General features: G+C 53.7%; 2 protein-coding genes and 1 long non-coding RNA gene across 4 annotated transcripts; 1 reads left to right on the forward strand and 2 right to left on the reverse strand.

Annotated features, from left to right (window-relative positions):
* Nucleotides 1-1,697: 1,697 nt before the first annotated feature.
* Nucleotides 1,698-4,872, reverse strand: LOC140530043 (uncharacterized). Its single transcript, XR_011975778.1, has 3 exons — nucleotides 4,463-4,872; nucleotides 3,322-3,388; nucleotides 1,698-2,133 (listed from the first exon to the last, which is right to left on the reverse strand). It is a non-coding gene; the product is annotated as an uncharacterized lncRNA (long non-coding RNA).
* Nucleotides 4,873-5,001: 129 nt separating this feature from the next.
* PLK3 (polo like kinase 3) lies at nucleotides 5,002-10,204 on the forward strand. Its single transcript, XM_072649218.1, has 15 exons — nucleotides 5,002-5,397; nucleotides 5,569-5,676; nucleotides 5,803-5,919; nucleotides 6,508-6,637; nucleotides 6,856-6,943; nucleotides 7,316-7,411; nucleotides 7,559-7,757; nucleotides 7,851-7,977; nucleotides 8,083-8,189; nucleotides 8,484-8,574; nucleotides 8,688-8,771; nucleotides 8,913-9,075; nucleotides 9,250-9,379; nucleotides 9,533-9,643; nucleotides 9,757-10,204. The coding sequence occupies exons 1-15, from the start codon at nucleotides 5,191-5,193 to the stop codon at nucleotides 9,946-9,948; spliced, it is 1,950 nt and encodes a 649-aa protein (XP_072505319.1). The 5' UTR covers nucleotides 5,002-5,190; the 3' UTR covers nucleotides 9,949-10,204.
* Nucleotides 10,156-12,416, reverse strand: DYNLT4 (dynein light chain Tctex-type 4). Of its 2 annotated transcripts, none has more exons than XM_072649221.1 (2): nucleotides 11,414-12,416; nucleotides 10,156-11,125 (listed from the first exon to the last, which is right to left on the reverse strand). In XM_072649221.1, the coding sequence occupies exon 2, from the start codon at nucleotides 10,894-10,896 to the stop codon at nucleotides 10,240-10,242; it is 657 nt and encodes a 218-aa protein (XP_072505322.1). In that variant the 5' UTR covers nucleotides 10,897-11,125; nucleotides 11,414-12,416; the 3' UTR covers nucleotides 10,156-10,239. The 2 variants fall into 2 exon arrangements, with proteins under 2 accessions (XP_072505322.1, XP_072505323.1); XM_072649222.1 differs by having other exon boundaries at nucleotides 11,405-12,416.
* Nucleotides 12,417-13,958: the final 1,542 nt, after the last annotated feature.

Genomic DNA, 13,958 nt, shown 5'->3' on the forward strand with positions numbered 1-13,958 from the left:
AAGATGACATTCACTGTACAACATACCCTAGTAATTAGCATGTGGAGAGGCAAACAATATCCAATAAATCAGTACCACATGCAAATGAGCAGCAACTTATCAAAGAGCTTAATATATTAAGAATCGTTGGCTTGACAAGAACGACACATTTATAAGTCTATGAAATACAGCGGATAGGTTATGAGAGAAAGAAATCCCATGAGAATAGAAAAAGAAAAAAGAAATATTGGAAGATGGGACTGTAACAAAACAGCTTGATCAGTCAGTAAGTATTTGTTATTCCTTAATAGGTAAGTGACCAAAGGAGATGAATGAATACTTCTCAAAAGAATAATCAGTCAGCCCTGCTGCTAAACATCTATAACCCCAACGACCAGGAATGCCGAGGCTACAGCTGAGGTTGGAAGATCTCTTGACCTTGAGAATTCTGAGCTCTAGTAGGGTAAACTGATAGAAAGTCCACACTACGCTCTGAATTAATGTGTTGAACCCCAGGATGGGCCCCAGGGGGCCATCAAGAGGGATGAACTAGCCCAGGTCCAAAATGGAGCGGATCAAACTCCTGTGTTGATCAGAGTGGGAGCAGGCTCATGAGTAGCTGTTGAACTTCTTGCCTAGGTGAGATAAAGAGAAGACGTAAAGAAGGAAGGAAGAAAGGAAGGAAGGAAAGAAACAAAAAAACCAAAAGAGGGAAGAAAGAAAACAAAGAAATATTAACAACTATATGAAAGATTGCTCCAGAAGAGAAATGCAAATTAAAACAGCTCTGAAGTTTTACCTCATATTCTGAAAATTGGCAAAGATGATAAGAGGTGGGCAAGACGGGCACACTACTGCATTGCTAGCGGAGCTGTAAAATGATCCAGCAGTTATGGAAATCAGTCTGGAATGATGTGAATAAAATGATGTGATTCAAATTTCCTATTCTTTGACCCACTGCTCCAAGGAGATCGATGACAAAAAGAAAGTTTCATAGGCACCAATATGTTACTAGCATCCAATCAGTCAACAAGAATGTATTAAGCATTTACCAAGTACCAGCCTCAACCAGTTCATTCCTTGGCCCTTCTTTCTCCAAAAGGACCAAGGACCAAAAGGACATCAGAAGGGTGATATCTTGACTTTTGAGTGAATTGGATTTAAGTCAGGGAGGGTTGTGTGATGTCATCAGTCTCACTCTCTCCTCCAGAGTTATGTAAATCCAGTGGCAAGACATAGGTCAAAATGATTGGAGATGACCCCAGATGCCTTGGGAGACCTTGGCCTTTTTAAGCTAAGGTCTTTCCCATGTTTCTGCTTGTCTGAGGCAACACCCATTCAATGATTAAGGACTGGGTAAGAATTGTGGCAAAGCCTGCATATAAGAATCAGTCTGGGAGGGGAAGACCTTCAGAGTTTCTGGCCAGAACAGAAAAAAAATTGCTTTTTACACTCACTCTAAACTATCAAAACTCAAACAATGAGCAAGAGAGTCTTGGACTGGGACCTATTATTTGCCAATCAATGATTTGGGTTTAAAGGCATAGTCAAGTAGCTCCATTTGAATCACAATGGGCTCTTTCAAAGTCTGTTCCTCCAGAACTATATTTCAAGAAATTGTATATAAAAAGTACATGAGACAGTTAACTGTCCTAGCTTTCTGAAAAATATGTATATATATATATGTATATATATATAAAATAAATAAACAGGGGGGATCTAGCTCCCGAACCCCAAAATACCTTGTGAAGTATAAACAATCAAAAATTATATTCCTTTGAAGAGAACACACACGTAAGGGTATGACTCCCAAATGGACAGAGGGACAGGAGAAAAAGGAGAAGGGGGGGGAGATGGAAAGAGAGGAAGAGGAGAATCACCACCACAACCAGCACCACAACAACTGGCAGCATGGCCCAACTTGAACTGTCCATTTGGGTCCCCAAGGAAGCCACTACTACTCACAGCTTGTTGTTTGTCCATCCTTCTTGAAGGGGATCTATGACATCATCAGGATGATATCTTGACTCATGAGTGAATTGGATTTAAGTGAGGCAGAGCTGCATAAGGTCATCAGCCGCACTCTCTCCTCCAGTCATAAGACATAGGTCAGGATGTCTGGCAATGGCCCAGCAGCAGGCGCTATGCTTAGTGCTAGGGATACAAAAAGGAAAAAAAAAAACAGTCCCTATCATCAAGAAGCTCACTTTCTAATGGGGTAGAGACAAACATGAAAATAACTAGGTAGATACACAGTAGTGGGAGGGTCAACTTAGAGGGGAAGAAGGCACTAGCAGTGGGGAGGGACTGGGAAAGGCGGGCAGAAGATGAGATTTGAGTTGACTCTTAAACGAGGCCAAATATATGAAGACACAGATGAGGAGGAGAGCATTTCAGTTACAGGATGCAGCAAATACAAAGGCATGGAGATAGGAGATGGGGGGTTGTATGCTTTGGACAGCAAATAGCTGGATCATAGAGTATGTGAAGGGAAGTAATGGGAAGGGAAAACTGGAAGCTGGGGAAGGGGCCAAGTTGTAGAGAATTTTAAGTGTCTAAAACAGAGGACCTCCAAAGCAATAAAGAACCAATGGAATTTATTGAGTAGGACAATTTATTTATTGGGTGGGAAGTGGTTAGAATCGTTTTGTCATTCACATGGAGGTTGAATAAAGTAAAGTAAATGAGTAGAGATTAAAGGCAGGGAGACCAAGCAGCCACCTATTTGCAATCTCCCCAGTGAGAGGTGGCGAGGGCCTGCACCAGGGTAGTAGCAGTGTCAGAGGAGAGAAAGCAGCAGACCTTGAGAACTGATTGGATGGGAGGAAGATAAAAAGACTGAGGAGTCAAAGGTGATTCCAGATTGAGAGCCTTGGTGACTGGAAAGATGTTGGTATTTGTCATGTTACAAGAGAGGCTAGGAAAAAGGGATTTTGTTTTTTTGAGGAAAGAGTTAATTCAATTTTAGAAATGTTGAATTTGAAATGCCAGTGGAACATCCAGTCTGAAATATGATATATCATTAGTTGGTGATGTGAGACTAGAGTTCTGGAGAGAGTCTAGGGCTGGAAATGATATGCAAAGAGATGACTATTGAACCCAGGGAAGCTGATGAGCTCACCAGTAAGAGCATAGAGACAGAAGTCTTGGAAGAAACCCATAGTTAGCCTAGACAGTTCTGCAAGCAGGGCATTTCCAGTCACTTAGCATTTATTACGTGCTACTGCATGCCAGGGATAAAAAGAAAGGTAAAAGACAGTACTTGCTCTCAAGGATCCCACAGTTTAATGGGGCAGACAACATACAAACAAAACATAAACTGAGCAAACGGGAGATAATCACCTAGAGGAAGGCAGAAGAGGGATTAGGAAAGGCTTCCGGGATTGTTTTCGAAAGTTCTCTGCTACCGCTGTGAAGAGATTGTGAGAAGACAGAAAGAACTTATTCCCTGAGAGAACTGAATTTAACACATATTTCTAATAAATTAGAATCTTAATAGATTAGCTATAATCTGGTACAGCTGTATTTCAGAGGTCAAGTCAAGAGTAAAAGTGATAGTCAAAGGTGACTGGTTTTGATTTTTCTCACAGATAAAACATTGTAAGTTTTTATGTTTTGTTATTAGTTAAGTTGCTAACAAACTGTACAGCAAGTTAGTTTGCCGTATATGCAAGTTTACGAGATTACAGATTTTGATAGATCTAGAGAGATGAACTGGCTATGGGAAAAAGAGGATGCTCTAGTTTGTTAGATAAACATTTGGCACTAATAAATATTGATACTATGTAATACATATTTAATAAACAAGGTACAGAGCTAATTGATTAATTAGTCTGAGAGTGGTTGCAGGTTTAGTATTTAAAAAGGAAATATCCAAATAGCCCAGAATCTTGGACAATGAGAATGAGCATGATAATGAACAGCAGGCTGAGGGTCAGTCACTCCATAGAGGCTACGATGAGTATGGTCTACCCTAGAATCGTGTTACATTTACAAAAACAAACCGAGAAAATCAAGCATTTGAATGTCTGCTCTGAGCTAGACATCAGGAAACAGTCCTTTTTTCGAAGAGCTCACATTCTATCAGGGACAACATTTACAAATATCCTTATATACTAAATAGGAAGCGAATGAACGACGTTCGAGATGAACACAACAAAAAATATAGATACTGATATACACGATGTATACATAATGCATATGTGTGTATTTTTATATATCATATAGGAATACATGTTATATATACATGCACTATGTATTCACAACTGTCCATATACGTCTACTATATATTCACTAACTCTAAATGCGCACGCTCCTCCAAGAGGAGCCAACACCTCTGTGCTATGAACGCGGGCTGTTTGGAATGAGCACATCTTGGGTAGCTGCTTGAGCAGGAGCCGATCCCCAGCCAGGACAGGGACTGAGCTGGGCTGCCCCAGAAACAATGTATCTTTTACTTTTCCGGCTATGGCAAGTCACATACGCGCTTTGGTCACCAGATGGTGCTAGACGTTCCAGCCGCCAAGCCCAGGTCGGCCTTAGAGGGACTCCGTGCGCCTGCGCGGCTGCTCCAGAACATGCAGTGCCCCCTTTGCTCGCTAGAGGGTACTCCGAGCACAGGAGAGAATCCCAGCTCTTGAGTCACGGGGCCTTGGGTCTCAAGGAAACCCTGTGCGCGACGCGAGATAACGCCTCCCGGGGAGAAACGGGGGGCCGCATCGCTCCGCCTCATCTTCTTCGCGCCTCAGGTCGCGCTCGGACCTCCAGAGCAAGGCCAGCCCCTGGGGCCGGACTCGGGTTCTGGGACCCAGACCCCAAGAGCGCGGGGCGGAGCAAAGTCGGGGGGCAGCGGCGGATAGGCCTAGGATGGGCCAGCCGAGGATAGCCGCGCCCTTTTTCGAATTGTGGGCGGAGCTTCCTGCTGTCATTTCCTCTCGTGGGCGGGGCTGTGTATGACGACACGAAAGGGGCGGGAACCCGACGGGTGTCCCTCCTTCGGGGGCGGGGCTCCCGATTACGTTTCCCCGGTGGGCGGTGCCGGGGAGGTGGGGGGGCCGGAGTTCATTGATAAAAACGCCCGGGCTCCCCCGGCCTCTGGCTGAGAGCTGAGCGTAGCTGCCCGGGCAGACTGGAAGACTGGCAGGAGGCCGGAGTCGCGTGCGCGGATCTCGGGCCCGGGCTCTGGCCCTCCCGCAACGCGGAGCCTCGGCCATGGAGCCGGCTGCCTGCCTGTACCCGCAGTCTTTGGCCAGCCCCGAGCCCCGAGCCCGGGCCCCCCGCAGAGACAGTGACCCCGGGACCGGGACCCAGGAGCCCGAGCGCGGCCGTTCGGTAGCCGATCCGCTGCTAGACCCCACCCGCCTCATCAGGGACCCGCAGAGTGGCCGCACCTACCACCGGGGCCGCCTCCTGGGCAAGGTAGAGAAGGGGCGAGGCCACGGATCTGAACCCCGGGAGCGCGGGGAGGGTCTCCGGCTGTAAGAGCCGGCTCTTTGCCATGAGGGAGGGGAGACTGAGTCAGCAGCAGGGAGGCGGGGCCGGCCGAGCGAAGCCCCCAGCGCCCTGACGGCCTCCTCATCCCCGATCCAGGGGGGCTTCGCCCGATGCTATGAGGCCACGGACACCAGCAATGGCCATACCTACGCGGTCAAGGTCATTCCCCAGAGCCGGGTGGCCAAGCCACACCAGAGAGAGAAGGTAAGTCAGGGGGGAGGATGTTTCTAGCTGAGGCCATTCTGGTCCGGGACTGACTCTGGAGGAGGGGAGGGGTGGGAGTTGAGGAGGAGGAGCCCGTGGCCAGAGTGGCCCCCTTTCCCCTCCTAGATCCTTCAGGAGATCGCCCTGCATCGTAGCCTCCACCATCGGCACATCGTTCGCTTCTCACACCACTTCGAGGATGAGAGCAGCATTTACATATTTCTGGAGTACTGCAGCCGAAAGGTTGGAGGCCCACCGCGCACCCAGTTTAGGTTTCAGGGGACAAAGAAAGGGATAATCAAGGGTGCTCTTTACCCCAGCCACCCATGGAGGGGCTAGTGGGGGGTCGGTATTAACCAGAGGGCCTGTCAGTCTAAAGAGGGCCTGAGTTCTGACTTTGAAACTCAGGATCCTGGCCAAGGCAAGGCTACCTTCCGGGTCTCAAGTTTTCTCCTGTGTCAGTGGGGGTGGCTAGGCTCAAAGGCCCCTCCGGATCTACTTTTCCAGCCTCCTGAGATCCCTGTGAGGACTCTCCCCTGGAGTAATGGGGGGTAGAGGGCCTGATCAGACTAAGGAGCTGCTTCTCTAACCTGCTAGCCTCCTGAAAAACTCCCATTCAAAACTTCCTAAAGGGAGAAAAGGAAGACAGGTCCCCTTTCCATCCCAGAGCCACCAGAGTAGCCAAGCTGGGAAGGAGCCTGGAGCTTTGATTCACAGAGAGGGAGACTGAAAGCCTCAAGGCCACATAAGAGCATCTGGGGCTCTTTGCAATGGGCCCCTGCTTTCCTTAATTCCATGTTTAAGGTTCCTGACAGTTTTCTACCCCACTAGTCACTGGCACACATCTGGAAGGCAAGGCACACACTTCTGGAACCCGAGGTCCGATACTACCTTCGACAGGTTATTGCTGGCTTGCGCTACCTCCACCAAAGAGGGGTCCTCCACCGAGACCTCAAGCTGGGTGAGTCCAGGAGAGGGACCCTAGCTCAGTCAGTGGCCCAGAGAATGTGCAGGAGGACTTCCAGGAGGAAGTCCTGTCTTACCTCCCCTCCCTGGGTACCTGAGGGCATAAACGCCAAAGTGAGGGGCAGGAAGGGAGATCAGATAGGAAGAGTCAACCGTGGCTCAGTTGGACTGTGCCCCATCCCTAACATACTCCTGCTGACTCTTGGCCCTCAGGAAATTTTTTCATCATGGAGAACATGGAACTAAAACTTGGGGACTTTGGGCTGGCTGCTCGGTTGGAGCCCCAGGATCAAAGGAAGAAGTAGGTGGCAGGGGTCTTGGGGAGCCTCTTCTTAACCAGAGGGGCCTGAGGGACCAGCTGGGAGTGTGGCCTTCTGTCTCTAATGGCTGTCTATTGTCCCTGGGACAAGGGGGTGTTATCTGGGACCTGGAGACAGTCTGGGTCTTTGTTCTCAGCTAGGAATGGGCCAGGCGGGGGAGGCAGGCAGTTGTATCCTTTCAAACATCTCTTCCCCCCACCCCCCATCTCCAGGCATCAGCAAGGCCTACTGGGCTTGTGGGGGAAGGGCCAGCTGAAAGGATAAGGCTGTGGCTGGCAGTTCTAACAGGAGACCAAAGACCTCAGGTGACTCTTGGTGTTTCTGAACTCCTCCCATCCTTTGTGTGCCCTCAGGACCATATGTGGGACCCCCAATTATCTGGCCCCTGAGGTGCTGCTACGCCAGGGTCATGGCCCTGAGTCTGACGTGTGGTCATTGGGCTGTGTCATGTAAGTGTGTCCCTCAAAGGGGCCTGGGCTGGGGAGTGAGGGAGGACATAGGGCTTGGCACCTTTGGAAAATCAGAGCTTCCTGGGGTTGGAATGAGGCTCTGGATGTGAGCCCACTGAGCTTATGGCCCATGGCCACTCCCCCCAGGTATACACTGCTGTGTGGGAACCCCCCCTTTGAGACGGCTGACCTGAAGGAGACATACCGTTGCATCAAGCAGGTTCAGTACACGTTGCCTACCTACCTCTCTGCGTCTGCCCGACATCTCCTTGGCTCCATCCTTCGCCCTGTACCCCAAGACCGACCCTCCCTGGAGGAGATCCTTCAGCATGAGTTCTTCACCAAGGTCTGTACCCAGCCCGGGGTGCATAGCCCTGTCTCTGGTCAGGGGTATTGCCAGGGCCCCATCATGTCCTACAGCTTCTGTTCCTCTTCTCAGGGCTATACACCAGCTCAATTGCCCCCCAGCAGCTGCACCACAGTCCCTGACCTGACCCCCCCCAGCCCTGCCCAAAGCCTCTTTACGAAAGTGACCAAGAGCCTCTTTGGCCGAAGGAAGAACAGGAGTAAGCTGGGTGTGATGGGCAGCAGAAGGGAGCCATGGAGGGTTAGGGGAGGGGAGCCCTGGGCAGAGCTGAGCAATAATGCTCTGGTGGCCTTCTCGTGCTCAGGTAAGACAGCTCTCCAGGAACAGGACAATCTCTCCCGCCTTGTCAGTGACCTTGTGCTTACCTCTATCTGCCCTCAGAGCAGCTCCAAGGAACCAAGGCATGCCCAGGTGAGGAGGGGAGTTAGGGCTGTGGGGGCAGGTGCCTTTGGCCCTCCTGACCTTGGTGACCCAGCCTGACTCACCCCTCTGCTGCTGGGTGAAGCATCCTGGGATGAAAGGGGCCTGGCAGCGTCCAGCTTCATCCTAGTCTAATTGCCTTTGCCTCATTAAGCCCTGGCTGTGGGTGTGACTGTCACAGTCAGGGACCCCAGAGGTTGATGGCAGGGAGTGGCTGGGGAGGACTACCTCTCCTCCTCTTTCTCACCTGCCCTGCCCCCACATTACTCTCTCCCTCTTTTCTAGGAGGAAGCTGAGGTTGCCTCCAGCCTAGCAGAGTCTGCCCCTGAGGAGGGCTCCCCCAGGTCCTTAGCAGCCATGGGCAGCAGCTGTGAGGGTGAGCTGGGGGAAGAGGGGACATTCCCAGGGGTGCCCTGGTTTGGGGCAGCCTAGGAAACTGTTCTGAGCCCTTCTCGATGAACCCTCATTTCCCCACACACACATTGCCAGGGTCTGAGGAGTGTCTGACAGCAGCCACAGTCATGGAGTCTACCCTGTGTGCCCTCCGAAACTGCCTGGCCTTCATGCCCCCAGGTAATTGGTGAGAGTGGGTGAGATCCCAGGCTGGAGGTGTCTGCTCAGGGGAAGGGGAAGGGCTGAGGGTGGGCATCTCTGGAAGCCTGTGGGGTCAGGGCAGGCTCTCATTCTTTTCTGTTCCTCTTGCCCCTTTCTCAGCTAAGCAGAACCCAGCACCCCTGGCCTCATCAGAGCACCTGCTGTGGGTCAGTAAGTGGGTGGATTACTCCAACAAGTATGGCTTTGGCTATCAGCTGTCCACCCGGCAGGTGGCCGTCCTCTTCAATGATGGCACCCACATGGCCCTGTCCTCCAACAGGAAGTAAGTAGCCCTCCCTCCTGGTGGGGAAAGATCCCTGGACTCAGACCCCATTCCAGCTCCTTTCTACCTGAGGGTTCCAGGAAGGCCCTCAGTTTCCCCATGTGTAAAAAGCAGCTCTGCCTATGTTGTTTGTTCTCTGAGGTCCCCTAAGCTCTGACCCCTACTTTTCCCCAGGACTGTACATTACAACCCAACCAACACCAAACACTTCTCCTTCCCCGTGGAGGCTGTCCCTCAGCAGCTGCAGGGCCAGCTCGGGGTCCTTCGATACTTTGCCTCCTACATGGACCAGAACCTCATGAAGGTAGGTTGGGGTGCTGGGGGAGGTGTGAAGTCGGAGCACCAGCAGTCTTTGGCAAGTCTCTACTGCCTGGGTGAAAGGCTGAGCCAGCTGCTCTCCCCCAGCAGCCCTACCAGAAGGGGCCTGACCTAACCAGGTATCTCTTGTCCATCCTAGGGAGGGGACCTGCCCAGTGTGGACGAGGCTGAAGGCCCTGCTCCCCTGCTCCTGCAGTGGGTCAAGACCGACCAGGCCTTGCTTCTCCTGTTCAGCGATGGCACGGTCCAGGTGAGTGCAGGTGGGGCTGGGGGGCGCAGGAGGGGCTGGGGGCGCAGATGAGGCTGGGGGTGCAGGAGGGGCTGGGGGAGGGGGGCTGCACTGACCCACCTTGCCCTGCCCAGGTGAACTTCTACGTGGACCACACCAAGCTGATCCTGAGCGGCTGGGAGCCCCTGCTCATCACCTTCGTGGCCCGGGACCGCCGGGCGCGCACCTATGGAGCGCCTCACCTGCAGAGGCTGGGCTGTGCCCCGGACCTCCGGCTACGGCTCCGCTACGTGCTGCGCCTGCTCAGGCAGCGCAGCGGGGCCTAGGGGCCTACTTGGCGCCCACCCTGCGGGCCCTCGGAGGGGGCTGGAGGCGCCCCCAGACGCTACCCCAACTGGCTAGGAAGGGAAGCGGGGTCGAGGGTCTCCCCACTAGGAGATGGACCTTAAAGAGCCGGGCCCTCAAGTGTCAGGTCCAGCCTCCGGGCCTTTGTCCCGGGGGGTGTCGCTGCCCCTGGAGGGCCGTCCCCCCTCCCCTCCCCACAGGCGTTATTTATGACAATAATTATTTTTATTTATTCTACGCCCGGTTTATTTATTGGGCTCGCTCCGCGCCGGTCACTCGCAGTAGACGCCGTGCACCACGGCCACGGCGAAGAGCGCGCCTGCGCACACGGACGCGGAGGCGTGCCCGTCGCTGGCGGCGTCCCAGAGTGCACGGCTCACCACGCGCACGCCCTGGCCCGCGCGCTGCCCGACCACCACGGAGCACACCAGCTTGTAGCGCGGCGGCAGCAGCTCGCGCACGCGCCTGCGCACCAGCTCACAGAGGCTGCGCGCCAGCGCCCCGGCCCCGCCCGCCGAGTAGCGCGCGCCGCACAGCGCCCCGCTCATCAGGGCCTCCAGGGCGAGCTGCACGTGCTCCGCCTCCCAGCGCGCGCCGGGGGCGGGGCCGGGACCCAGCCACGCCCCCAAGGCTGGCGCTGGGGCCCGCCTGGGACGGGCCCCTGGGAGAGGGTAGAGCGCCAGGCCCCACGAGGGGCGCCGAGGCCCGGGCCCCAGGGCAGCAGCCAGCGAAGCGCGGCGAGACGGAGCCAGGATGGCTCCGACCTGGGAGCCCCGGCGAGAGCCCGGCACGGCGGCCACGCGAGGCGGCTCCTCCACATTGCGCAGGCGCACCGTCCCCCGCTCGTCTCCGCTACTGCGCAAGCGCGCCGGGGCCTCGTCCTCCTCCTCCTCCGGCCGGCCGGGCTCTGCGAGCCTTTTCCCGGCCATGGCAAGACCGGGAGTCGCGGGTGGCCCCTAGCCTCGCCTCTTCTCCGAGTCTGGGGCCGCCTGCGGCTGTGGCCTTGCAGGACGACGATCTTCGTGGGATGGGGGAGGGGGCGGGCCCGCAGTGGAAGTCACGCGGGCTCCCTTTCCAGCCGAGAGTGGCGGCCGTGGGCAGCCCCTGCCCGTGTGATCCCGCAGAGATCCGGCTGCACCTCTCTGTGCGGCGGTCTCTCTGCCAGTAAAAAGGACACGAAAATAGGGCCGACCTCCCAGGCGTGTGCGGGGTCCGAAGATAATACTGTAAAACCTTACAAACTATCTGCAAAATGGAGCGGGAGCGGGAGGGGCCGGCCCGCGGGGTCCCACCTGACTCGGGGCTCCGCTCCTGGAGGATTTGGGGTCCCCCGTCTCCCTCCCCCCCCAAGGCTGCCCCGTTTTCCGGCTGTTCCCAGAGGGGCTGGGCCAGACTTTCTCACCCCCAGCCCACCTCCCTGAAACTCCCCCAGGGCACCTGAGTCACCTGCGCGTCCGGCCAAGTGGGTCACCTCCCTGCTGGTCAGCCAGCCTCCGAAGGGAGCGCGCCGGCCCCGCCCGAGCTGGCTGTTGTGGCCGCTGTCGCTAGGCAGTGCCCGCACCCCTGCCGGCTCCTCCGCTGCCATCTGTCCCGTCCTGCCAGGGATCCTGCTGGCCCAGGACGGCTGCGCTGGGGGAAGGGGTAGTTAGGGTTCGGACCGATGACACCCCACTGCTCACCGGTTCAGTCTGCTGCTCTGGGGCTCAGAGGGAGGTAAAGCTGCCTGCCCACTGCTTTGCCAGCTGCACCAGCCCAGGGCAGCCCCTCCCTGGGAAGCAGAAGCAACCAGAGCGTCTGCATTCCCTGTGTTCTTTAGGACCCCGTGTGTCTGTAGCCCCTTAAGGGATTTCGGGCAAGCTGAAGAGGACCCTGAGGAGCCAGCCGACTTTCTCATCTTACTGATCAGGGAACTGGGGCCCTCAAAGGGAAAGGGATTTGCTTAGGGTTCATTTCCAAGAATGCACCACTCCCCAGAGATGGCCTGGGTGTGCCCTGATTTTAGGACGAAGGACAATGGGATTACCCAGTCCCATCCTCCCTCACGCCCCTGGTGTTTTTTTTCTTTCCTAGAGTCACCTACCTCATCTAGTCTTCAGGCAAAGCCTAGGTGATTTTGGCCTTAGCCCCCACCCCACCCCCAGGTCTCCCAACCTCAAGAATCCAGGCTGAGACCTTAGGAACTCAAAGAACAGTTATATTGATTGCCCTTCATTCTCAAAGAGGACCATGACCTCAGGGAGGTGATGCTATGACATGCAAGTGAATTGGATGTAAGGGAGGGAGGGCAGTGCAGTCACCAGCCTCGCTCTCACCTCTGGAGCCATCTGAATCCAGTGGCCAGATTGGGATAACTGGAGTCAGCCTAGGATACAGTGCGAGACCTTGGCCTTTTCAGGTTAAAGCATCTCCGTTTGACTGAGGCAATACTCATTCAATGATTAAAGTTTAATAAGAAATGAGGCAGAGAATGGCCTCTTTAGTCAAAAAAATAAGTTGATCTGAGAGAAGACGCTCAGGGTTTTTGGCCAAAACAGAAACAATTTCTGTTTACAAATTCATCCTGAACCAATCAGGGCCAAATAATCAAGTAGGCCTGGGCCCTATCTTTGGCTAATTAATGGGAGCCTGAGTGATTTAGATTGGTTTTTAAGAAAGAAAAAAAAGTTTCTGAGATAAAAATTGGCATTCTCTTTGGGCAAAGCACCTACAGGGAGAGAATTTGGGGAGGGTGCACAGAGATTGTACAAGGCAGGAAATAATAGTTACCCAATCAATCAGCCCAGCACTTGCTAAACACTCTGTCTTAGGACCTGGGGATCCTTCACTCAGAACTTAGTCTCTGAAGGGGAGAGGACATGGCCATACAATACCAATGTAAGGCAGCGGGGGTGGGGATGGGGGCAGCAGCTGGGAGGTCAGGAGAAGGATCCAAAAGGAGTCGGAGCTTAAACAGTGCTTAGCTCTGAGCCTGGAGAGAAACCAGACTCTCTATAAGGATTAGGGGGTGAGGGAAGTGGGGGTGGCCTGTGCAGATAGCACACCTCCAGGGTCCTGTAACACTTTAAGGTCCACAAAGGCCTCTGGCTGACAGCCTGGGCTGAGGAAGAGGACAAGGGGCTCAGCTGCCAACTCCCAGGCTAGGGTCAAACGTAACAGAAAGGGGTTCAGGGCTCCAAAAGGAAACCTCAAGCCCTGCCGAGGGAAAGGAAGAGAGGGAGGGGCTAAGCTGGCAGCTTTCTCAAAGGTTCCAAATCCAAACCCACCGGAAGCCAGCCAGCCAGACAGAAATCTGCAATGAGGGCAGGAAATATTTACCCATCCCCCTCTGTGCTCTCTGCTCCCTTCATCAGGAGCTATTATACTAAGCCAGCTAGTCTCATCTCCCCACTTTAGAGAAGGGGAATCCAAGGAGCTCAGAGGAGGAAGGTTGATTTATCTTCCTACTCCCCTGCCCAGCTATTTCCCCCAGATCAGACTGGAGGCATCAGACCAAGTCCCTGCCTGTCCTTTGGGGAGCTCAGTGTAGGAAGGGAAGAGTATAGCTAGAGCCCAGCCCACCTAGAATACCATATACCAGCCCAAGTGTATTGTGAGGGTGGGTTGGCACTTTGGAGGCCAGAGAGTGAAGGGAGAGTCAGCTGGGGATTGGAGGGGGTCCCCAGAGGCTTCCTGGAGGAAGGGGGAAGAGAGGGTAATGGCAACCAGCTCTATTGCAGAGAATCAGAGCTGAAAGAAGACTTAGAAATCCTAGGGTAGTAACTATAATTCACAATGACTGGTTGGTTTTGACTTACTGTACAATGTCACCTTTGTTACCCTGACAACAGGCTCCATTCTGAATCCCAGAAACTACTTAGGATGCATTTGATATGTCCTAAATGTCTCCCCTACCTAAAGAATGTCAATTTCTTGAGGGCAGGACCCACTTCACTTCTGTGCCCATGCATTAGGAATGGAGTGGACATTTCTGAAAGCTTTAACATTTATCAAA

The sequence above is a fragment of the Notamacropus eugenii genome, chromosome 2 (assembly GCF_028372415.1).
Source record: "Notamacropus eugenii isolate mMacEug1 chromosome 2, mMacEug1.pri_v2, whole genome shotgun sequence".
Classification (NCBI taxonomy): domain Eukaryota; kingdom Metazoa; phylum Chordata; class Mammalia; order Diprotodontia; family Macropodidae; genus Notamacropus; species Notamacropus eugenii.